Source organism: Dicentrarchus labrax, unplaced genomic scaffold (genome assembly GCF_905237075.1).
Source record: "Dicentrarchus labrax unplaced genomic scaffold, dlabrax2021, whole genome shotgun sequence".
NCBI classification, from domain to species: Eukaryota; Metazoa; Chordata; class Actinopteri; family Moronidae; genus Dicentrarchus; species Dicentrarchus labrax.
The window spans coordinates 23,736,476-23,761,872 of NW_026136708.1; the positions used below are offsets into that span (position 1 = coordinate 23,736,476).

Sequence of the window (25,397 nt, forward strand, 5' to 3'; positions counted from 1 at the left end):
ACACACACACGACACACACACACACACACACACACACACAGTACACACACACACACACACACACACACACGACACACGACACACCACACACACACCACACACACACACACACACACACACACAAACACACACAGACAGACAGACAGACACACACACACACACACACACACACACAGACACACAGACACACACACACACACACACACACACACACACACACACACACACACACACACACACACACACACACACACCCCACACACACACACACACACACACACACACACACACACAGACAGACAGACTTGCAACTTCTTTCTCTCTAACAGAGCAATGTTGGAAATTACAATGAGGAAGAAGGTCCATCAACCTCCACAGCACAGCTTACCTCAGTAAGATGTTGTTCAGCATTGACCCACAACTTACAATGGTACTGTGAAATTCAACGTCATTTCTGTTCCTATAGCTCCCTGTGAAACAACTCTACAAGGTATATTTACAATCACAAATCACATCTAGAAATGGAACATATAGGGCTGCAGATCACCAAGACAAATGGAAATACAACTGCTGGACCATCAGTTAAAGGTGGGTGACGTGCCCACAGGCGGATGATTTTTAATTGTTTCAACAACAAAGGATTAACAACTGTACAACATTTGTCCTTCTAGGAAATAAAGAAGAGCTCATAAAATGAGAGGCATATTGTCGTTCTTTGACACTGGGGAGGTGATGGGTCAGTTAGAAATGATTGAAGCATATCATGTCTCTAACAGCTCTTCCATCTTGTGCATCAGCGGGGGGTCAGGATTATTATCTGGATCATTGGGGCAAAGAGTAGGACATTGTTCTCCTCTAATAGTGGCAATGTTATGGAGAACCACACATACCACTATAATGTCACAAGCCCTTTCTGGAGTGACCCTGAGCCACTCAGTGTAGACTCACGAAACACTTGTGAGTCATGCACAGACCCAGGCCACTTCGCTTCCACATTGTTTATCATGTGGGCTGCATCACATATGATCTTCACAGTGGAGAACAGTAATTAGCTGTATAGTGAAGTATATTTCATTTGGAATGTTAAAGGCTACTATTCAGGCCTACCTGTACATTAATGCTGTGGACAGATCTCCTATTCACATAATCTCCTTCATTTATTGAAGGAGCTATGATAGGAATGTGAGTGCCATCTATGCAGCCAATCACACCTGGAAACCCTCAAATATATCAGATTGACTGACTAGTGCTTCAAGTCTCAAAGCTTTATGACATACATTAATTATTGCTTAGACTGATACCTGCAATTCTGTGGAACTCTTCTGTGAGAAGTCTGGTGTGTCTGTGACTTGGGAACACTACAAACGTGTATAGTGTAGTATAGTATAGTAGCCGTTTCAGTGCAAGTGTCACATTTCAGACAGCCCGACAGACAGTTGCCTCGGACACGAGCTCTGCATCACCGATGTTATACAAAAACCTGCTGTTGGCAAAAAAGTGCAATACAAAGAATTTGCTCGGAACTGAGAGCGTGTCCACGATGTGTCATGTGAACGATGTGAGGGCTGAGAATGTTGTTTAGATAAATTATTGATGATGCAGGATCATCAGGGAATGATAAAACATCCAATCGGGGTCTAATAATCCTCTCCCGACGGACATTTCTGCGGAGTATCTGCACCTCGACATCAACTGGCTCTTCAAGAGAAGGACACGCCATGTCTGCCACTGCCTTCAGTCTGCAGGCTTCAACGTAAGAGCAGGAGAAACTCAGGGTTAGTAGAAGAAGAAGAAAAGGTTAGGTTCACGGAGTATGTTGCCAGGGTAACTGACTCAGAGTTAAGATGAACTGGCTTTGTGAAACCGAAAAACAAGAGTTTCCCTCATCTCAGGGTTAACTAACTCAGAGTTTTCACTAAACCTGCTTTCTGAAACGGGCCCCTGTACTTGTATAACGCCTCTCTAGTCCTCCGACCACTCAAATAATAATTTCAATTTACACTAATAAACATATAGAATGGAACAAAATACCCAACAATAATAACAACAATAATAACAGATAAAACATTGACATCTGTAGAATTTAAAGTTATTAAAATCATTTTGTGACTCAAATAATTCATTTTAAATAAAGTAGATGAAGTGTTCAGGACCAGCCGGCGGGTGCAGATTGTGAGAATAGTAAATTAGTGAATGCAGCTCTGGGTCTCTGTAGTGGAGATAAACTGGCCTCTCTTTGATCCGGAGCTGAATGAACCGCCGGCCCCGAACTGCCCCGAACTGCCCCGAACTGCTGTCACACACAGCTGGACAGATGTCACCTGGAAACTCACACACACACACCTCTGAGCTCAACGTTGTTCTTATGATTCATTGATCACGTTGGTGTGATGACAATCTGGTTTTAATGTGGAAATTAAACTTTTATTTGCTTATTTGCCAAATAAGAAAAATTAAAAATCAGCTTCAATCAGAGACGTTAAACACCACAAACGGAGCATCATTAGCTGGCTGGTGAGCTTACTTAAGAAAGGAGGAAGATGATGGGCGGAGCTTAAGAAGAGTTAATTGACTTTAAAAGCTGCTGTTTAGGGACAAAATACTTAACTAAATGTAGTTAATTATAACTCTGACATAATATCTTATAATTACTTATATATATTAAATACAACAGGCTTCAGTTGTCAGTAGTTTTCAGTCTTTGTTGTAGCTGCATTTCCTTTTATTGTTCAGAATCTATATTATATATATATCGTTTGCACTGAGAACTGGTTCATTAATTATCTGTATCTGGTTAAAGGGAACTATATTTCTATATCTCATCATCCAACCCTGAGTTGTAAACAACATTCAAATAACCTGGAAATAAAAGTAAAATAAAATAAAAAATGTGGGACAGCATCATGTTCCTTTATTGATCCCCGTAGGAGATATTCAGGTCAGACACAGCAGCATACAATGTTTTGCAAAGAGTACAGAAGTGGAAGTACAATAAGAATCACAAAATAAGAATATTACAAAATATAATAGAAAATATATAATAATATAATAATAAGACTATAAATGAAAAATATATACACTATATGCAATGTGCAGTAAAAATTGTGTGCAAATGAACCAGAACCACTGGAACAAACTCCCAGAAGAGTTTTCTGTTTCATTCAACCTGAATATGTTTATTATAAAGTTTACAGATAAACATTATTACACTGGAGAACACTGTGAGTCTGCTGCGGGAGTCAGTTCTGGTGTAATGACGCCACCTAGAGGCTAAAACAGTGTCTCACATCAACAGGAGACGATCTGCATAAAGAACCACTTTATAATCTATAGACTCTACATACAAACATATAAAGAGTTTAAAACATTGTAAAGTTTAAAACATTTCATTTTCCTTTGGTTTATTGTAATAATCTGAACATTAGAGGTTTGGACTGAAGACTAATTTCTCACTATTTCCAGAATTTGTACAAAGCAATCAATCAATAGATTAATGGATCAATAATCATCAGATGATTCATTTAATAGTTGATCATCCTATCAGAATATAATCAGATATAATAAGTTTAATATTTTACACATTATTTGAACAGTCCTGACCTGTGTAGTACCGCTGGTGTCCACCAGGCGGAGCCACAGACCAGGTGACCTCCAGGTGTGTTTGCAGGGTGGGTTCAGTTTGAACAGATCAATACAGATATTTAATACTTATGAAACTCATTGGCTTTAAAGGTTTTATTTATTTCCACCAAACTAGGGTTTATGATTGTTGGAAACACTAACAGAGACGATTTAATGAGTTTTATTCTGTTTCTGTTCACTTTAATGAAGTTCTGATGATCTGAAGGTAAAATGAGTGTTTGTGTCTCTGGAGTCTGGTGGAGAGTGATAGTGATATTACGGCTGTTTGTGGTTAAACTAAAGGTCTATCTCTGTAGGGATCCTTTCTATAATGCTGTCAGACACTGACAATAACAACCTGAGTCTGTCAGTGGAACAAACAACTACTGTCAGTGGAACAAACAACAACAACTGTTAGTGGAACAACTACTGTTAGTGGAACAAACAACTACTGTTAGTGGAACAAACAACTACTGTTAGTGGAACAAACAACAACAACTGTTAGTGGAACAACTACTGTTAGTGGAACAAACAACTACTGTTAGTGGAACAAACAACTACTGTTAGTGGAACAAACAACAACAACTGTTAGTGGAACAACTACTGTTAGTGGAACAAACAACAACTACTGTCAGTGGAACAAACAACAACTACTGTTAGTGGAACAAACAACAACTACTGTCAGTGGAACAAACAACAACTACTGTCAGTGGAACAAACAACAACAACTATTAGTGGAACAAACAAACAACGACTACTGTTAGTGGAACAAACAACAACAACTGTTAGTGGAACAAACAAACAACGACTACTGTTAGTGGAACAAACAACAACTACTGTTAGTGGAACAAACAATAACAACTGTTAGTGGAACAAACAACAACTACTGTTAGTGGAACAAACAACAACAACTGTTAGTGGAACAAACAACAACTACTGTTAGTGGAACAAACAATGACTACTGTTAGTGGAACAAACTACAACAACTACTGTTAGTGGAACAAACGACTACTGTTAGTGGGACAAACAACAACTACTGTTAGTGGGACAAACAACAACTACTGTTAGTGGGACAAACAACAACTACTGTTAGTGGAACAAACAATGACTACTGTTAGTGGAACAAACTACAACAACTACTGTTAGTGGAACAAACGACTACTGTTAGTGGAACAAACAATAACAACTGTTAGTGGGACAAACAACAACTACTGTTAGTGGAACAAACAATGACTACTGTTAGTGGAACAAACTACAACAACTACTGTTAGTGGAACAAACAACAACTACTGTTAGTGGAACAAACAACTACTGTTAGTGGAACAAACAATAACAACTGTTAGTGGGACAAACAACAACTACTGTTAGTGGAACAAACAATGACTACTGTTAGTGGAACAAACTACAACAACTACTGTTAGTGGAACAAACAACAACTACTGTTAGTGGAACAAACAACAACAACTACTGTTAGTGGAGCAAACAACTACTACTGTCAGTGGAACAAACAACAACAACTGTTAGTGGAACAAACAACAACTACTGTTAGTTGAACAAACAACAACTACTGTTAGTGGAACAAACAACAACTACTGTTAGTGGAACAAACAACTACTACTGTCAGTGGAACAAACAACAACAACTGTTAGTGGAACAAACAACAACTACTGTTAGTTGAACAAACAACAACTACTGTTAGTGGAACAAACAACAACTGTTAGTGGAACAAACAACTACTACTGTTAGTGGAACAAACAACAACTACTGTTAGTGGAACAAACAACAACTGTTAGTGGAACAAACAACTACTACTGTTAGTGGAACAAACAACAACTACTGTCAGTGGAACAAACAACAACAACTGTTAGTGGAACAAACAACTACTGTTAGTGGAACAAACAACTACTACTGTTAGTGGAACAAACAACAACTACTGTTAGTGGAACAAACAACTACTACTGTTAGTGGAACAAACAACTACTACTGTTAGTGGAACAAACAACAACTACTGTCAGTGGAACAAACAACAACAACTGTTAGTGGAACAAACAACTACTGTTAGTGGAACAAACAACTACTACTGTTAGTGGAACAAACAACTACTGTTAGTGGAACAAACAACTACTGTTAGTGGAACAAACAACAACTACTGTTAGTGGAACAAACAACAACTACTGTTAGTGGAACAAACAACTACTGTTAGTGGAACAAACAACTACTACTGTTAGTGGAACAAACAACAACTGTTAGTGGAACAAACAACAACTACTGTTAGTGGAACAAACAACAACTGTTAGTGGAACAAACAACTACTACTGTTAGTGGAACAAACAACTACTACTGTTAGTGGAACAAACAACTACTGTTAGTGGAACAAACAACTACTACTGTCAGTGGAACAAACAACAACAACTGTTAGTGGAACAAACAACAACTACTGTTAGTGGAACAAACAACAACTACTGTTAGTGGAACAAACAACAACTGTTAGTGGAACAAACAACTACTACTGTTAGTGGAACAAACAACAACTACTGTTAGTGGAACAAACAACAACAACTGTTAGTGGAACAAACAACTACTACTGTTAGTGGAACAAACAACAACTACTGTTAGTGGAACAAACAACTACTACTGTTAGTGGAACAAACAACAACTACTGTCAGTGGAACAAACAACAACTGTTAGTGGAACAAACAACAACTACTGTTAGTGGAACAAACAACAACTACTGTTAGTGGAACAAACAACAACAACTGTTAGTGGAACAAACAACTACTACTGTTAGTGGAACAAACAACTACTGTTAGTGGAACAAACAACTACTGTTAGTGGAACAAACAACAACTACTGTTGTACTAACTCAGTCGATATTTGTTGACAATAGTATAGACGGTTTTGGTCAGTGCAGTATTTTAGTCCTGACTCGCTGACAGCGACTCGGCGCTGCTGGGAAAGACTGTAAATGTTTGTGTGTCTGGTAAAATCACTGGTTTGGTTAATGGAGTCTGGCTGTAGCGGCCATTGATTCCCCTCCCCCTTCTTTCTGCTGAGTAATATGTAACCGACCCCCCCGCCTCAGAGGAAGTGTGGGTGATATTCGTGGTCTTTCCTGTTCAATTATTAAGACAGGACCCCCCCACCACCTCTGGCCAGCAGTGACATTTACGCCCAGCAGTGTCACTTCAAAGCAGCGCTGAGACCCGGCTGATGGATCTGGTTTCTCCCCGCGGTGCTGCGTTCAAAGTCAGCCAGAACATTTAACATACAGAGAAAAACCTGTGCAGGTTGCAGAAACCTGAGCCAGGCTGTGACCTCTGACCTTTACAACACACATCGGGTACTACTGCAGGAAGTTAATTACTTTTATATATATATTACTGTTTGTCCCCACAACGTGAGTGTGTTGACAAGTTCAGTTAGCGTCAGTTGTGTTTACTGAGACTTGTAAACAACAACAAACAAAAAGCAGCTTTACTTTTAACAAACAACATTAAGAATAACTTTATGAAGGATTCTCTTTTCACTTTGTCATCCTCGTTGTGACTTCCATTGCTGTGATGGAGCTGTCAGTGAACGTAAACAAATGCTACCTGGCTAATTAGCTTTTGTGTTGCTTTTATCTTTTAAAGATCTATAAAGTGTGGTTGCCTTTAAACATAATCATCTCAAGTTAGCTTATGTAAGCAACGTGGTAGCTAACTATCTAATCTACATCAATTGTTAGCTAGCTAGTTAGCTGGCTAGTTAGCTAGCGATTTGTCCAAAACAAAAATGCTAGCTAACTAGCGCAGCAAACATTCGATAGGTAGCTAGTTACATCTGACAGCTAATGTAAGCAAAAGTCAAGACAGCTAACGAATCAGCGATTTAAATCAGCTACATCAACCTTTAGCCAGCTAGCATGTTGCTAACATTAGCCAATTGAAGATGTGACTGTAAGTCTCTTTTATCTTTTAACCATTTTGAAAATGTGGTTATGTTTCCAACATAGATTAGCCTAGCATAGCATATCTAAGTACAGGAAAGGAGGAAGTGGACCGAGGCTCGCTCAACTGTGATTGGAGCCCAGAGCAAAAGGGGGCGGGGCTTAGGAAGGATCAATTAACAGATGATGCAGTTTTATTCTGTCCATCCAGAATGCTAATGATGTGTTCAGGTGTTTGTGTTCACAGAGGAGCGAGCAGTATTCAAATGTTTGATGACATTTCAACTACAATGAATTTCTGTGTCGAGTTTCCTCCTCTAGTTTTCCACTGAACGCTGTAACCATGGAAACGTCATTTAAACTGAAGATAAAACAGAAACATGCAAAACTGCGTCTGCAAAAATAAACGATGTAAAGGTCAAAGGTAACAAACCTCTGAGTTACTGACATCGGTCTGCAAGGCTGAGAGGCATCATGGGAAATGTAGGAAATCGCTCTCTGAAGTAAAAGTAGATAAAACTGGTGCAGCAGCAGCAGCTCGGACAGACTTACAGCAGATTACCGTACGTAGGCTACAACAGCAAGTGAACGCACCACGGCTCTAATGTCAGTACCTGAAGGGAACACTGGCAGCTAAAAATAAAAACACTCCTGCTGTTTTGATCTGATGCTTCAGATAAAACTGACCTCGAACAATAAAATGTGTGCAGTCCTGACCTCTCAGTGTGATAACAGAGTTTAAGGTACACTGAGAATATGCAAACAGCTGAGAGAGGAAGCAGACTGAGATGGAGGATAAGAGGCTGAAAGCAGCACAGCTGTTCAGCTCCGTCATTAGCAGACACGATTAGCTGTCGCTAAACACAACCAGGACATGGAGCCGATGTTTGGACTCCACATTTTTGTGGTCTCGCCTGCAGGTTTTTAGAAGTCTGGACTGAGTCATCTAAGGAGGACGAGGGCTTTGTTTCCTTTTTAGGAGCTGAGATGGAGATCTGCCTTCAAATGCAGCCAAATCACAGCTGGCTAACTTTAGCTTTAATCTGTTAGCATGATATCATAGAGACAAGAAAAGTCGGATCCTGCAAAGGATCATGGGAACACAGAATGCATTAATATGAAGTGTTTCCATGTTGCAGTATATAAACACTCTGTAGGGGGTTTTTGAAGTTCCTGTCCTGGAGGGGAGCTGAGAAACCCCACAGACCTTCAGCTGCTCCCACAATCCTCTCTGTCGTTTATTGACCTCCTCTGTCGGCTCCCCGCGGTCGGCCTTTGTGCTGACGGTTTGATGCTCGGCAGCGTTCATTTCCATATTTTGAAAAGCCGTTTCCTGTTTTACAGCCGGGCAGTAAAATCAGCTGCAGAGAGGAGGTAGTTTGCTTCTGTTGTGACCTTTAACCTCGTGGTTATCAAACACATTCAGTGCTATAGAACTAAAGTCAGGCGATGTAAGCACGCATATTTCTGACTTTATTTTTTTACCTCCATGACTTCTGTGTAACCTCAGGTTCCCATTACCCAGAATGCCCGGGGTTGGTCTCAGGGATCTGGAGATGAATCCACAGATTTATCAGACTGGAAAGGATCCAGCGGAGAGTTAACGCCGTCTTTCATCTGCTGCCAAACGTGTGAGGAGAGAGCGGTGGAGACGGCGAGCGCTGCAGTCTTCCCTCTGATATGAGTCTGATATATGAGTCTGATATATGAGTCTGATGTGAGTCTGATGTGAGTCTGATATATGAGTCTGATATATGAGTCTGATATATGAGTCTGATATATGAGTCTGATATATGAGTCTGATATATGAGTCTGATGTGAGTCTGATTTGATATGAGTCTGATATTTGTGAGTCTGATGTGAGTCTGATGTGAGTCTGATTGTGTATGAGTCTGATATATGAGTCTGATATATGAGTCTGATATATGTGTCTGATATATGAGTCTGATGTGAGTCTGATATGTGAGTCTGATGTGAGTCTGATGTGAGTCTGATATATGAGTCTGATATATGAGTCTGATGTGAGTCTGATATATGAGTCTGATGTGAGTCTGATATGAGTCTGATGTGAGTCTGATATGAGTCTGATATGAGTCTGATATGAGTCTGATATATGTGTCTGATATATGAGTCTGATGTGAGTCTGATATGTGAGTCTGATGTGAGTCTGATATATGAGTCTGATATGAGTCTGATATGAGTCTGATATATGAGTCTGATGTGAGTCTGATATATGAGTCTGATATGAGTCTGATATGAGTCTGATGTGAGTCTGATATGTGAGTCTGATATATGAGTCTGATGATGTGAGTCTGTCTGATATGTGAGTCTGATATGAGTCTGATATGAGTCTGATATTTGAGTCTGATGTGAGTCTGATATATGAGTCTTTGATATGAGTCTGATATATGAGTCTGATATGAGTCTGATATGAGTCTGATATATGAGTCTATATGAGTCTGATTGAGTCTGATATATGAGTCTGATGTGAGTCTGATATATGAGTTGATTGAGTCTGATATGAGTCTGATATATATGAGTTTGAGTCTGATATATGAGTCTGATATGAGTCTGTATATGAGTCTGATATGAGTCTGATATGAGTCTGATATGAGTCTGTTGAGTCTGATATGTGAGTCTGATATGATGAGTCTGATATATGAGTCTGATATGAGTCTGATATGAGTCTGATATATGAGTCTGATATATGAGTCTGATATGAGTCTGATATGTGAGTCTGATATATGAGTCTGATGTGAGTCTGATATATGAGTCTGATGTGAGTCTGATATATGAGTCTGATATATGAGTCTGATATGAGTCTGATATGAGTCTGATATATGAGTCTGATTGAGTCTGATATGAGTCTGATATATGAGTCTGATATGAGTCTGATATGAGTCTGATATGAGTCTGATATATGAGTCTGATATATGAGTCTGATATGAGTCTGATATATGAGTCTGATGTGAGTCTGATATATGAGTCTGATATGAGTCTGATATATGAGTCTGATATATGAGTCTGATATATGAGTCTGATATGAGTCTGATATATGAGTCTGATGATATGAGTCTGATATATGAGTCTGATATATGAGTCTGATATGAGTCTGATGTGAGTCTGATATGAGTCTGATATATGAGTCTGATATATGAGTCTGATATATGAGTCTGATGTGAGTCTGATATGAGTCTGATATATGAGTCTGATATATGAGTCTGATATGAGTCTGATATGAGTCTGATATGAGTCTGATGTGAGTCTGATATATGAGTCTGATGTGAGTCTGATGTGAGTCTGATATATGAGTCAGACAGAAACAGTCAGTAACAGACAGAAACAGACAGAAAGAAACAGACCGAAACAGCCAGTAACAGCCAGAAACAGATAGAAACAGTTATAAACAGACAGAAACAGATATAAACAGATATAAACAGTCAGAAACAGTTATAAACAGACAGAAACAGATATAAACAGTCAGAAACAGTTATAAACAGACAGAAACAGATATAAACAGATATAAACAGTCAGAAACAGTTATAAACAGATATAAACAGTCAGAAACAGTCAGAAACAGACAGAAACAGATAGAAACAGTTATAAACAGACAGAAACAGATATAAACAGATATAAACAGTCAGAAACAGTTATAAACAGACAGAAACAGATATAAACAGTCAGAAACAGTTATAAACAGACAGAAACAGATATAAACAGATATAAACAGTCAGAAACAGTTATAAACAGATATAAACAGATATAAACAGTCAGAAACAGTTATAAACAGATAGAAACAGATATAAACAGTCAGAAACAGTTATAAACAGACAGAAACAGATAGAAACAGTTATAAACAGACAGAAACAGATATAAACAGACAGAAACAGTCAGTAACAGATAGAAACAGACAGAAACAGTCAGAAACAGACAGAAACAGATAGAAACAGTTATAAACAGACAGAAACAGATATAAACAGATATAAACAGTCAGAAACAGTTATAAACAGACAGAAACAGATAGAAACAGTTATAAACAGACAGAAACAGATATAAACAGATATAAACAGTCAGAAACAGTTATAAACAGACAGAAACAGATAGAAACAGTTATAAACAGACAGAAACAGATATAAACAGACAGAAACAGTCAGTAACAGATAGAAACAGACAGAAACAGTCAGAAACAGATAGAAACAGTTATAAACAGACAGAAACAGATATAAACAGTCAGAAACAGTTATAAACAGACAGAAACAGATAGAAACAGTTATAAACAGACAGAAACAGTCAGTAACAGATAGAAACAGACAGAAACAGTCAGAAACAGACAGAAACAGGTAGAAACAGTTATAAACAGACAGAAACAGATATAAACAGTCAGAAACAGTTATAAACAGACAGAAACAGATATAAACAGTCAGAAACAGTTATAAACAGACAGAAACAGATATAAACAGTCAGAAACAGATAGAAACAGACAGAAACAGTCAGTAACAGATAGAAACAGAAGAAACAGTGAACTGCAGCCTCCCAGCAGGGCACACGGCACACACACACACACACTCACACACACACACACACACACACACACACACACACACACACACACACACACACACACTCAGCAGGACTTCAGCTCTCCATCTGCTGTCTGAACAACTCCATCAATTAACAAGTCAATGAACACAAACGGCTCCATTATCATCCTCCTCCTCTTCCTCCTCCTCTTTCTCCTCCTCTTCTTCCTCCTCCTCCTCTCTTCCTCCTCCTCTCTTCCTCCTCCTCCTCTTCATCGTGATATTACAGACATTAGAGGGTAACTGCAGATGAGTCAGGTTGTGGATAGTGTCACTCTAATCTCAATCACATCCCCCGCCTCCTGAGGCCTGAGCAGGGGTTATGGCGGGGTCAGCCACAGGGTGCCAGGAGCCGCTAGTTAACTGATGTAAATTAGATAATCATACGTTAGCTAGGTTAAGTGCTAGTTACATCAGTTACATCAGAAAGCTATTGCATTTATTAAGTTGTGCTGTTGTACAGTTATCACTGAGGTCCGGCTTCACCAGATAAAACCTGTTTTGTTTTTTGTGTTGACGTGGTTGTTTGTTGACATTAGCAGACTCCCTATCTAAGCTAACATTAGTGCTGCACAATGTTGGAGAGGAAGAGAGAATAAATGTGTTCTACACTTAAATCAGTCCACAGGGAACAGAGGAAGTCACTGATGGACTTACAATCTGTTCACTCAGTGAAAATTAAAGTTCTGCTGAGGATGCGAGCCAGAAGGCTTCGGAGCAACTGGAGCGACTTTATAAACTTTTATAGTGTTTGTGTTCAAACAGAGGAAATAATGTGAGAGCAAATGTTCCATAAACACAGAGCAGGAAACTAAAGCAGCGAGGCCTGACTGCGACTCAGTGAATGGTTTCCAGACCAGAGCCCATTAAAAACCCTCAGAGACCTCGAGAGGTGTGTGTGAGTGTGTGTGTGTGTGTGTGTGTGTGTGTGTGTGTGTGAGTGTGTGTGTGTGTGTGTGTGTGTGTGTGTGTGTGTGTGTGTGTGTGTGTGTGTGTGTGTGAGAGTGTGTGTGTGGTGTGTGTGTGTGTGTGTGTGTGTGTGAGTGTGTGTGTGTGTGTGTGTGTGTGTGTGAGTGTGTGTGTGTGTGTGTGTGTGTGTGTGTGTGTGTGCTAGCTGTGGCTATCATCAGCTGACTACAGGAAATATTCAGTTGTTGATGTGTTCCAGTTCAAACTGGGAGGACTGGCTCACACACAGCCTGAGGTCAGAACAGGAAGTGGGGAATGAGGGACAGGAAACAGGCGTCTGACCCCGTGTGACCCCGTCTGAGAGGTACTTTGTGTTTAAGATGTTGTTGCTAACATGAGAGTGAATGTGTTGTTTGGCTAACGTTAGCTCAATGCTAGCTGACGTAGCAGTGAGGAACATTGACCTCTGACCTCATCGAGGCCTTAAAGAGGACGAGAACAACCCCCCCGCTCATATTGGCCCGTCAGTCACAGGATGATCTCAACCACCGCCAATGACTGACCTTTGACCCGTAAACTCCTGCTACTAAGCTAAGCTAATAGCGCCCGTCAACAAACTGCTGCTATAACAATAAATACGTTAGCTTTAGTGGCTACTGTTAGCATATTACTGGATGGGACAAATGTTTACTTACTATAACACAGGACAATAAATATAAAGTCTAACCCTGTAAATGAACTAAACAACTGAGGACTGAATGAAGTTAACTCGACTCGACACAGACCATATGTTTATATATTTATATAAATAAATATATTTATATTTATACACATATATTTATATATTTATATAAATATATTCATATATAAATATATTTATTTATTTATATATTTATATAAATATATTCATATATAAATATATTTATTTATTTATATATTATATAAATATATTTATATTTATATAAATATATTTATTTATATAAATATATTCATTTATATACATATATAAATATATGTATATAAATACATATATTTATATATTTATATTTATTTATATAAATATAAAAATATATTTATATAAATAAATATATTTATATATGTATATAAATAAATATATTTATATAAATATGTTTATATAAATATAAAATATATTTATATAAATAAATACATTTATATATTTATATATAAATATATAAATATTAATATATATATGGTCTGTGAATGTGTTCCTCCATTAGTCTGAAACAACTAACTGATCCTCTCTAAACAAACACATCTGATGATTTAAAGACAGTTTTTAAATCACTTTACTTTGTGCTAATTAGGAAATGCTAACATGCTAAATGATGATGGTGAACATTATACCTGCTAACTGCTGCCGTAGCTTCCTTTAGGTCTGAAGAGGTCTGTAGAGGTCTGTGAAGATCTGTGAAGGTCTGTGGAGGTCTGTGGAGGTCTGTGAAGGTCTGTAGAGGTCTGTGGAGGTCTGTGAAGGTCTGTGGAGGTCTGTAGAGGTCTGTGAAGATCTGTGAAGGTCTGTGGAGGTCTGTAGAGGTCTGTGAAGGTCTGTGGAGGTCTGTAGAGGTCTGTGAAGGTCTGTGAAGGTCTGTAGAGGTCTGTGGAGGTCTGTAGAGGTCTGTAGAGGTCTCTGAAGATCTGTGGAGGTCTGTAGAGGTCTGTGAAGATCTGTGAAGGTCTGTGAAGGTCTGTAGAGGTCTGTAGAGGTCTGTGGAGGTCTGGCTGCTGGTCCCTGTTGAGCCTCCTCTGACTCTGGATTCTGCCTCCTGATAAGCAGCAGTTGAGAAAACAGACCCCGCTCACAGACTGAGCTCCCATTCGCTGACACAGTGACCCCTGACCTCCTGACCCCGCGAGGCTCCGCTCTGATGGAGCCGAGACTTCTAATCACGCCCCAGCTTTGCATTCTGGGTAAACGTAAACAAACAAAGGCAGACTCTCATAAAATATAAAGTCAAGGTCCACTGGAGCTGGTTCCGGAGCTTTCTACCGTCTCACACTGAACCTGATGAAGACTTAATATAATTTATATATATAATACTGAGTTAACATTGTTCTGCTGTTTCAGTTGTAAACTCAACTTCTTTAGAAACAGTGTTTTATTTATGCACTGGTCTTCTGTAACGCTGGAAAGAAAAACAACATTCAGGAGTTTATTTTACTTCACCAACAGTTAGCATTAGATAACAGTAATTTAAACAGAAAAATAACTGTTAAATGGTGATATCTGAGTCTGTTGTTTACAGTCTGTTGTTTACAGTACAGTCTGTTGTTTACAGTCTGTGTTTACAGTCTGTTGTTTACAGTCTGTTGTTTACAGTCTGTGTTTACAGTCTGTTGTTTACAGTCTGTGTACAGTCTGTGTTGTTTACAGTACAGTCTGTTGTTTACAGTCTGTGTTGTTTACAGTCTGTGTTGTTTACAGTCTGTGGTTTACAGTACAGTCTGTTGTTTACAGTCTGTTGTTTACAGTCTGTTTACAGTCTGTTGTTTACAGTCTGTGTACAGTCTGTGTTGTTTACAGTACAGTCTGTTGTTTACAGTCTGTTGTTTACAGTCTATGTTGTTTACAGTCTGTTGTTTACAGTCTGTTTTTTTTTGTTGTTTACAGTCTGTGTTGTTTACAGTCTGTGGTTTACAGTCTATGTTGTTTACAGTCTGTGTTGTTTACAGTCTGTGGTTTACAGTCTATGTTGATTACAGTCTGTGTTGTTTACAGTCTATTGTGTACAGTCTGTGTTGTTTACAGTCTGTGGTTTACATTTATATATATGTTAATGTGTGTTTTTGTAAACTCAACTTCTTTAGAGACAGTGTTGTTTATTTCTAGTCTTTTGAAAATTGAATTGATACTAGTCTATGTTGTTTACAGTTGTGTTGTTTACAGTCTGTGGTTTACAGTCTGTGTTGTTTACAGTCTGTTGTTTACAGTCTGTGTTGTTTACAGTCTTGTTTAGTTGTTGTTTACAGTCTATGTTGTTTACAGTCTGTGTTGTTTACAGTCTGTGTTGTTTACAGTCTGTGTTGTTTACAGTCTGTGTTGTTTACAGTCTGTGTTGTTTACAGTCTGTTGTTTACAGTCTGTGTTGTTTACAGTCTGTGGTTTACAGTCTATGTTGTTTACAGTCTGTGTTGTTTACAGTCTGTGTTGTTTACAGTCTGTGTTGTTTACAGTCTGTTGTTTACAGTCTGTGTTGTTTACAGTCTGTGTTGTTTACAGTCTGTTGTTTACAGTCTGTGTTGTTTACAGTCTGTTGTTTACAGTCTGTGTTGTTTACAGTCTGTGTTGTTTACAGTCTGTTTATGTTGTTTACAGTCTGTGTTGTTTACAGTCTGTGGTTTACAGTCTATGTTGTTTACAGTCTGTGTTGTTTACAGTCTGTGTTGTTTACAGTTCTGTGTTTACAGTTTGTTGTTTACAGTCTGTGTTGTTTACAGTCTGTGTTGTTTACAGTCTATGTTGTTTACAGTCTGTGTTGTTTACAGTCTGTTGGTTTACAGTCTGTGTTGTTTACAGTCTTGTTGTTTACAGTCTGTGTTGTTTACAGTCTGTGTTGTTTACAGTCTATTGTTTACAGTCTGTGTTGTTTACAGTCTGTGGTTTACAGTCTGTGTTGTTTACAGTCTGTGTTGTTTACAGTCTGTGTTGTTTACAGTCTGTGTTGTTTACAGTCTGTTGTTTACAGTCTGTGTTGTTTACAGTCTGTGGTTTACAGTCTGTGTTGTTTACAGTCTGTTGTTTACAGTCTGTGTTGTTTACAGTCTGTTGTTTACAGTCTGTGTTGTTTACAGTCTGTGTTGTTTACAGTCTGTTGTTTACAGTCTATGTTGTTTACAGTCTGTGTTGTTTACAGTCTGTTGTTTACAGTCTGTGTTGTTTACAGTCTGTGTTGTTTACAGTCTGTTGTTTACAGTCTGTGCTGTTTACAGTCTGTGTTGTTTACAGTCTGTTGTTTACAGTCTGTGTTGTTTACAGTCTGTTGTTTACAGTCTGTGTTGTTTACAGTCTGTGTTGTTTACAGTCTGTGTTGTTTACAGTCTGTTGTTTACAGTCTGTGTTGTTTACAGTCTGTTGTTTGTTGTTGTTTACAGTCTGTGTTGTTTACAGTCTGTGTTGTTTACAGTCTGTTGTTTACAGTCTGTGTTGTTTACAGTCTGTTGTTTACAGTCTGTGTTGTTTACAGTCTGTTGTTTACAGTCTATGTTGTTTACAGTCTGTTGTTTACCTCGTTTCTAAACAGACGTAAACTTGTTAATCTGATCTGTTAAACTGTGTTGAAGCGGGTAATCCCGGGTTATAGAGTCGGAGATTAAAGGAGCCGTTCAGACTGCAGACATGCTGTAATCTGAGTCACTGTCAGACGTCTGGAGCTCCTCTCAGTCAGTTTATCACACTTTAGATATTGTAGTTTTTATTTAAGCAACGTTTGATGTCTCCTGTCTCACTTTGCTTCAATAAAGTTTTGAAGGTTGTTGAAAGAATATAAATTAAATACATTAATTTTCTCTCTCTGGGCGAGAGGATCAATCAATGATCAATAACAGAGATATATTTCAACTGTAACATAAAGCAGCACAAAGACTGACATTGTTTATTTAAAGTGCAGCTAGCTAACCTAGCGGCTGTGTTGTAGCTAAGCTAAGCTAGCTCAGAGAGGCTAACTCTAACGTTAGCTTGCAGGCTAGCATTATACTATGTGAGTAGTTCAGTTATATTATTATTATTATTATTATTATTATGTTTATTATCAGTAACAGTTGGTTCAGTTATATTATATTATTATATTATTATATATTTATTATCAGTAACAGTTGGTTCAGTTATATTATTATTATTATTATATTATTATTATTATATTATTATTATTATATATTTATTATCAGTAATAGTTGGTTCAGTTATATTATATTATTATTATTATATATTTATTATCAGTAACAGTTGGTTCAGTTATATTATATTATTATTATTATTATTATTATTATATATTTATTATCAGTAACAGTTGGTTCAGTTATATTATTATTATTATTATATTATCATTATTATTATATTATTATTATTATTATATATTTATTATCAGTAACAGTTGGTTGTTATATTATATTATTATTATTATTATTATTATATATTTATTATCAGTTTTATAATATTCTTATAGATTGGTTATCAGTAACTGTTGGTTGTTATATTCTTTATTATTATTATATATTTATTATCAGTATAATATCTCAGGAGGTTTCACTGTTGTTGTTTCTCTCCTGTTATAAACAAAGAGTACTTTAAGTGCAGTCGGTTGTTATAAACTCTCTTTGAGGAAATGCGACCATCTAGGTTTCCATGACAACACCACCTGCAGAGGAGGATCATGGGATATGGTATTAATATTGTTTTGTCAGCCATTTTGTTTCTTTAGAGCTGGAGACGGTGAGTGTGGCCCTTTAAGAGTCGTCCAATCACAGCAGAGCATCACAGATCAATAATCAATAAGTTCAGTTCCAGCTGATTTATTCAGTGGTCACATACAGACGTCATCAGGAAGGACGAGTTAACCCTTCTGCTACAAAACAAATGCTCCTTTATTTCAGTTTCTCTTTTATATTGCACAAAAATAATGAGCCAGAAAACAAACGTGTGCCGCCGATAAAAAACAGAACAGATCCAGTTCCTCATTCACACCCATATACATAAACTCCTAAACTTTAACTATACAACATATACAACAACCCTGGATCCTCACAAAACTTTCACAATAAAGGTCTGACTTCCTGTCCGTCTGTACACTCGTTTAAAACAACAGCGTTAAAGCAAGGCAGGCCGGCTGGGATGTGAACCCTCGCACAGGGGCGGGCCTCGGGGTGGGGGGGGCCCCGGGTGGGGGGGTAGAGGGTGGGGGGGGAGGGTGGGGGGCCCCGGGGGTGGGGGGGTCGGGGGTGGGGGGCCCCGGGGTGGGGGGGGCCTCGGGGTGGGCGGGTATAATCACAATTATCAATATTTGAACTCAAACACATTATTGTGCCACAAACTGTTTAATCTTTAAATCTTCAAATTCATTGAATTTAAATTAATTTATCTTTTAAAATTAATTGAAATGATGTGTTAAATTTGGCGCCAGCCCTCAGACCCCGCCCCCCCCCCTGCACGAGCTCAGTTACACACAATAATAATAATAATAATAATATTCAGAGTGAACAGTGGTAGAAGAAGAAGTGCCTGAAAAAACCTTTTGACTGTACAAAAATATGCCTGAAAATAGTTTTTACTTCTTTAAAAAAACATGAGGTATGTTTGGTTTGTGTATCAAAAAGATGTTTCCCGCCACACCTGTGGGCAGCCTCACTCACCTGGAACAACCCGGAAATAGAAAATAAAAGTCACATGACACAGTCCTGAAGTTGCAGTGAGGAACATAAAGTTAGACATCCTGATATCAGTGTGGATGATCGATATTACAGCCGAGAACTCTGGGTAATGTGTTATTGATTACTGACATTAACGGCTCAATAATATCGCGCATCCTTCATATTAGTGTTAATTAAAGTCAGTTTGGGGGGATGCATAGTTCGGGTCCTGGTTCTGACCCGAGCACAGAAAACAAAATCCATAAAACCCTGTTGAATTTAATTTCATTCATGTGTTTGTTTGCCGGAGTACCGCACTGTGTGTCCCCCAAAAACAGCCTCCGCTCCGGGGCAGCTGCAGGCTCATCACCCCGGTCCCTGACTGGCTCTGGAGCTCCACAACCTCCTCCAGAACCTCCAGAACCGGCTCCGGGGCAGATGAGGCCAGTGGAACTTAATAATCCCCTTCATCATCATCATCCTCCTCCTCCTCCCGACCGGGTATCGATCCTCCCTGTGATCAATAAGTGAACACCAGGTCCGAGAAGTTGGCCTCCAGCCAGTTCCCGGCGATCATCTCGCTGAGCTCCGGGGTGCAATAGTCCGGGAAGTCGAAGTGTGAGCCGAGGCTGCCCTCCGAGTCCAGGTCTTTATCCACCAGGGACAGGCTCAGGTTCCCCGGGGCCGAGCTGCACGGCTCCTGGAACCCGGAGAGGAAGCTGCTCCCGTCGGTGGGGAGCTCGTCCAGGTCGTCCCCGCAGCAGGAGGAGGAGGAGCGGGAGGAGGGCGAGAGGGAGGCCGGGGACGGGGAGCCCTGCCGGGTGATGTTCTTGAAGCTGTAGAAGAGCCGACCGGAGGGCCCGGTCAGGCTGGTTCCCTCCGGTTCTGCTGCAGCGGGACTCAGGCTCAGGCTGCTCGGCATGTTGGAGAGGTTGTACCGGCAGGGCTCGTCCTCCTCTTCCTCAGAGTCTTCATCATCATCATCATCCTCCTCCTCGGAGTCGCTGAAGTCCCGTTTGACGCTGCTGGTGAACACGTACCGGTACCGGGGGTCCGGGCTGCTCACCCTCCCGGTACCGACCACCGGCTTACTGGGTTTCAACTTGGACAGTTTCTTAGCGGAGTTTTTATGATTATTACCGGTAGTTTTCTCCGGTGAGTGAGCGGCTGTCTTCCCCGCTGGGAACGCACAGCCGTCCGTCTTGGGCTTCTTCTTGGGCCGGTACTTGTAGTCCGGGTAGTCGGCCATGTGCTTGAGCCGCAGCCGCTCCGCCTCCCGGATGAACGGGACCTTCTCGGTGTCCTTTAACATCTTCCACCGCTTCCCGAGCCGCTTGGAGATCTCCGCGTTGTGCATGTCCGGAGACTGCTCCATGATCTTCCTCCGCTCGATCTTCGACCACACCATGAAGGCGTTCATCGGCCGTTTAATGTGCCCGGACGCCGTTTTGCACCAGTCGGGTTTCACCGGCACGGGGCTGCACGCCGACGCCGCCAGCAGCTCTCTCTCCTCCGGGTCGGTCGCCTCGCGGGACACGCTGTTAATCCCCGCCCCGCCGTGCTCCGTGTGCTGAACCATGGTCCGAATTTAATCTCCAGACGGACTCGAACAACCCTCCGCAGACACTTTCACTACTTTATTTCTCCTCTTTTACGTCTTTATTTGTCGTTTCACCGGTTTTCAGCCGCTGTTCCGTCCGCCGTCCGGCAGCATCTCGTCTCTGTTTAAACTTCCAAACCGGCGTCTTATTAACCGGCTGATCATGCGCGCAACGTTAGCGCCCTCAACCAATCAGCGCTCTTCTTCCCCAATACCTTCCCGCCTCCGCGGCGCACTCAGCCAATCACAGCTCTCCTGCTATCCCCGCGTTCCCGCCCACAGGAGTCTGGCCGTTACTTCAATTCAATTTCAATTGATAAATCATTACTGTGAAAGTAATCGATATTTAATGGCGTGTTATCGCTGTTTAACGGTAATAAATCACACTACAGGTATTTTTAAAGCCTCTGGGTCAAAGTAAACACATCCTCACTCCCGCCATGTTTTTCAGTGTGTGTGCCAGACAGTTTTTATGCAAATTCAACAAGATTATGGAAATATTCATATTAAAATGTTTAAACAACCAACCGCAGGCAAATTCAATTCTTATTTTATATATACTATATAATATGAAATAATACTATTTACATGTTTATTTCTTATTTTTACTTGTTTATTTTTACGTATTTATTTCTTGGTTTCAGATGTTTATTTGTTTATTTCATGTTTTCATGTATTTATTTCTCGGTTTTATGTATTTATTGATCTTTTTTACGTGTTTATTTATCTTTTTTATGTATTTATTTATCTTTTTTACGTGTTTATTTATCTTTTTTACGTGTTTATTTCTCATTTTTATGTGTTTATTTATCTTTTTTACGTGTTTATTTCTCATTTTTATGTGTTTATTTATCTTTTTTACATGTTTATTTCTCATTTTTATGTGTTTATTTATCTTTTTTATGTGTTTATTTATCTTTTTACATGTTTATTTCTCATTTTTATGTATTTATTTATCTTTTTTACGTGTTTATTTATCTTTTTTATGTATTTATTTATCTTTTTTACGTGTTTATTTATCTTTTTTACATGTTTATTTCTCATTTGTATGTGTTTATTTATCTTTTTTACGTGTTTATTTATCTTTTTTACGTGTTTATTTCTCAGTAAAATTTAAGATAAGGCTTTTATAGGATACCGTTTTGCCCAAAATGGAGTCCAGAGAATTCCAGGAGCCTGTGAGCAGATTCCAGGAGTTTCAAGGACTTCTGAGACTCTTTAGGTCCTTCAAGGATCATTGAAATTGTTGACGGTCCTTGAGGAGCCTTCAGGACTTTGAGTCATTGAAAAGCTTCCAGGTGATCAGGATATATCTGTATTGTTACTCATGTCTGCAGATTGTAAAGTTATTACAACATAATATTTTCATGTTTAACTGTTTATATTCTGCTGTTTTTACTGATGGTTACACTTTGATTTACTTCCTAGTTTATTTGTGTTGTTGTTTGTGTTTATTGGTCTCTTTGACTAGTAAATAAATATATAGCCTAATTAATCAGAAATAAAGTTTCTCTCAGGTAAAAGTGCATGTGAGTCAAATGTAAATGTAATGTATATTTGAGTATTTTTCTAATGTAAAGACACATTTACAGGATTGTAGAAGTGTTGGTGGTGATTTTTACTGTTAATTAAAATCACTCATTGTGTCTCTTAAAGTGAGCTGTTTGTTTCACTGATGATGAAGTTGTGATTTATCAAACTATATCTATTTAAATGCTTTACTGGTTTAATAAAATCTGAGGTGATGCAGAAGCAGCAGTGAAATGTTCAGGAACGTTCTCGCTCTGATTATTGTGTCTGTGGCCTCGTTTCATTACAGAAAGCCACATTTGGAGGATTTCACTTTGAGAAATGAATGAAACAGGTTTTATTTTTATATCTGTTTGTTCTGTAGCTTGTTATTCAGCCTTTAAACCCCACACAGCTCCTCACTACACCCCCAGCCATTTAACATGTGTATGGAGAGCTGGGGGAGGCTGGGGGAGGCTGGGGGAGGCTGGGGTAGAGCTGGGGGAGAGCTGGGGGAGAGCTGGTGGAGAGCTGGGGGAGAGCTGGGGGAGAGCTGGGGGAGGCTGGGGAGAGGGGGATGTATTTGCATCTGCGAAGAGCTTCTTGCCAACATCTAAACCCTCCTCAAACACAACGGCTGCATTTGAATGAACTGACTGCTGTTAGACTGAACACAGTCAGTGAGTGTGTGTGTGTCCAACTCTTCCTCACAGGTTAGTTAATGACAGACAGTCAGTGAGTGTGTCTGTGTCCAACTCTTCCTCACAGGTTAGTTAATGATGTTACTGAGTCAATGTGACAGATTCAGTCAGTGAGTGAAGTAAAGGTTTAGAGTCTTAAAACAGCCGTTTTTTTGTGGTGTGACAGTGTGGAGCAGAGGGGATTTGAACTTAATAATTCCCATAAACTGAGGACCTACCTTCTAATTCTAATGAATAAACACACACATTAGTTACAGTAACGTCACATTGGCGACAGAAATATAAGATTCAGTCAGGTTGTTGTATGTGTCAGGACACTGATCAATAACTATTAATAGATTTATTATATATAATGAATATAACTGGCTGCTGGCTGCAGGATTTATCATCCTAACAACAAAAATATAATATTCTTATTTTATGGTATTAAATTGGCAAAGCTCAGAATTTATATTTACTTCAGTTAAATTACAGGAATCCTCACAGGTTAAAGGGGGGGGCTTAATGACAGGCCACAGTACCCGGTCCGCTGTGGTTGCCAGAACTAGTAATAAATACATACATTATGGTAAAAGTATATATGATGGGTTTTAATCCACATTTGAACCACCAAAAGAAACTACGTGATGCTGACGGAGGTTTTCTGTTTACAGACTTCATTCTCTATAAGTTCCTGTAAGATGCCTTATAAATAAAGGTTTATTAAAGATAGATTTCAGTGCTTTACAGTGTGTGTGTGTGTGTGTGTGTGTGTGTGTGTGTGTTGTAGTGGAAACATGGAGGCAGTGTGAACTCTTCCTCACAGGATGAGGAGGGTTTAAGAGCTGTTTTTGGTTCGTTAGTGGTTCATTGAGAGGATTTCTGCTCCTTTGTGTTCTTGTTAACTTCATTTACATCTGGATCCTCCAGCTGCTGATTAATGCGCCGCAAACAGGGAGTGAAGAGGAGCTGCAGACAGAGCTTTATAAACCTTATTATTAACCAAACTTTAATTTATACACCTTATTATTAACCAAACTTTACTTTATAAACTTTATTATTAACCAAACTTTACTTTATAAACCTTATTATTAACCAAACTTTACTTTATAAACTTTATTATTAACCAAACTTTACTTTATAAACCTTATTATTAACCAAACTTTACTTTATAAACCTTATTATTAACCAAACTTTACTTTATAAACCTTATTATTAACCAAACTTTAATTTATAAACCTTATTATTAACCAAACTTTACTTTATAAACTCTCATGTCTGTGTGTGCAGTAACTAACTGTAGTGGGTGTGTGTGTGTGTGTGTGTCTGTGTGTCTGTGTGTGTGTGTGTGTGTGTGTGTGTGTGTGTGTGTGTGTGCGTGTGTGTGTGTGTGTGTGTGTGTGTGTGTGTGTGTGTGTGTGTGTGTGTGTGTGTGTGTGTGTGTGTGTGTGTGTGTGTGTGTGTGTGTGTGTGTGTGTGTGTGTGTGTGTGTGTGTGTGTGTGTGTGTGTGTGTGTGTGTGTGTGTGTGTGTGTGTGTGTGTGTGTGTGTGTGTGTGTGTGTGTGTGTGTGTGTGTGTGTGTGTGATGCATTCATGTGCAGATCAGCAGCTCAGATTTTATCACCAGCAGCAACTTGCATACGAAAAGACTGACAGCTGATTGGCTGAATGTGTGTGTGTGTGTGTCTGTGTGTGTGTGTGCGTGTTACTGTGTGTGTGTGTGTGTGTGTTGTGTTGTGTGTGTGTGTGTGTGTGCGTGTGTGCGTGTTATTGTGTGTGTGTGTGTGTGTGTGTGAGTGTGTGTTGTGTGTGTGTGTGTGTGTGTGTGTGTGGTGTGTGTGTTACTGTGTGTGTGTGTGTGCGTGTGTGCGTGTTACTGTGTGTGTGTGTGTGTTACTGTGTGTGTGTGTGTGCGTGTGTGCGTGTTACTGTGTGTGTGTGTGTGTGTGTGTGCGTGTGTGCGTGTTACTGTGTGTGTGCGTGTTACTGTGTGTGTGTGTGAGGATGAAAATCACATTTTAACTTTAAAGGGACATTGTGTAGTGTTTTAAGTATTGTATTAGCTAAAATCAATGTCTTCATTCATAAATGTGTCCTCATTGGTGTAAAATTACCTCTGCCAATGATCTGACTTATCCTCGTAAGCGAAGAATTTCTTATCTGTATAAACATTGGACGGGCAAGTCCATGGAGGCTTCCATGTTGTACCG

General features: G+C 39.3%; 1 protein-coding gene, 1 long non-coding RNA gene and 1 pseudogene across 2 annotated transcripts in view; 1 reads left to right on the forward strand and 2 right to left on the reverse strand.

The window, feature by feature from the left end:
- Positions 1 to 892: 892 nt before the first annotated feature.
- LOC127367959 (putative nuclease HARBI1) lies at positions 893 to 1,742 on the reverse strand (annotated as a pseudogene).
- A 17,535-nt stretch (positions 1,743 to 19,277) lies between these two features.
- Positions 19,278 to 21,138, reverse strand: LOC127368392 (transcription factor SOX-11). The gene has a single exon (XM_051409221.1). The coding sequence runs from the start codon at positions 20,975 to 20,977 to the stop codon at positions 19,919 to 19,921; it is 1,059 nt and encodes a 352-aa protein (XP_051265181.1). The 5' UTR covers positions 20,978 to 21,138; the 3' UTR covers positions 19,278 to 19,918.
- A 2,046-nt stretch (positions 21,139 to 23,184) lies between these two features.
- Positions 23,185 to 25,397, forward strand: part of LOC127368435 (uncharacterized) — a 180,533-nt gene continuing 178,320 nt past the window's right edge. The window contains exon 1 of the long non-coding RNA XR_007885818.1: positions 23,185 to 23,275. This is a non-coding gene — a long non-coding RNA (uncharacterized LOC127368435). The remainder of the gene's footprint in view (positions 23,276 to 25,397) is intronic.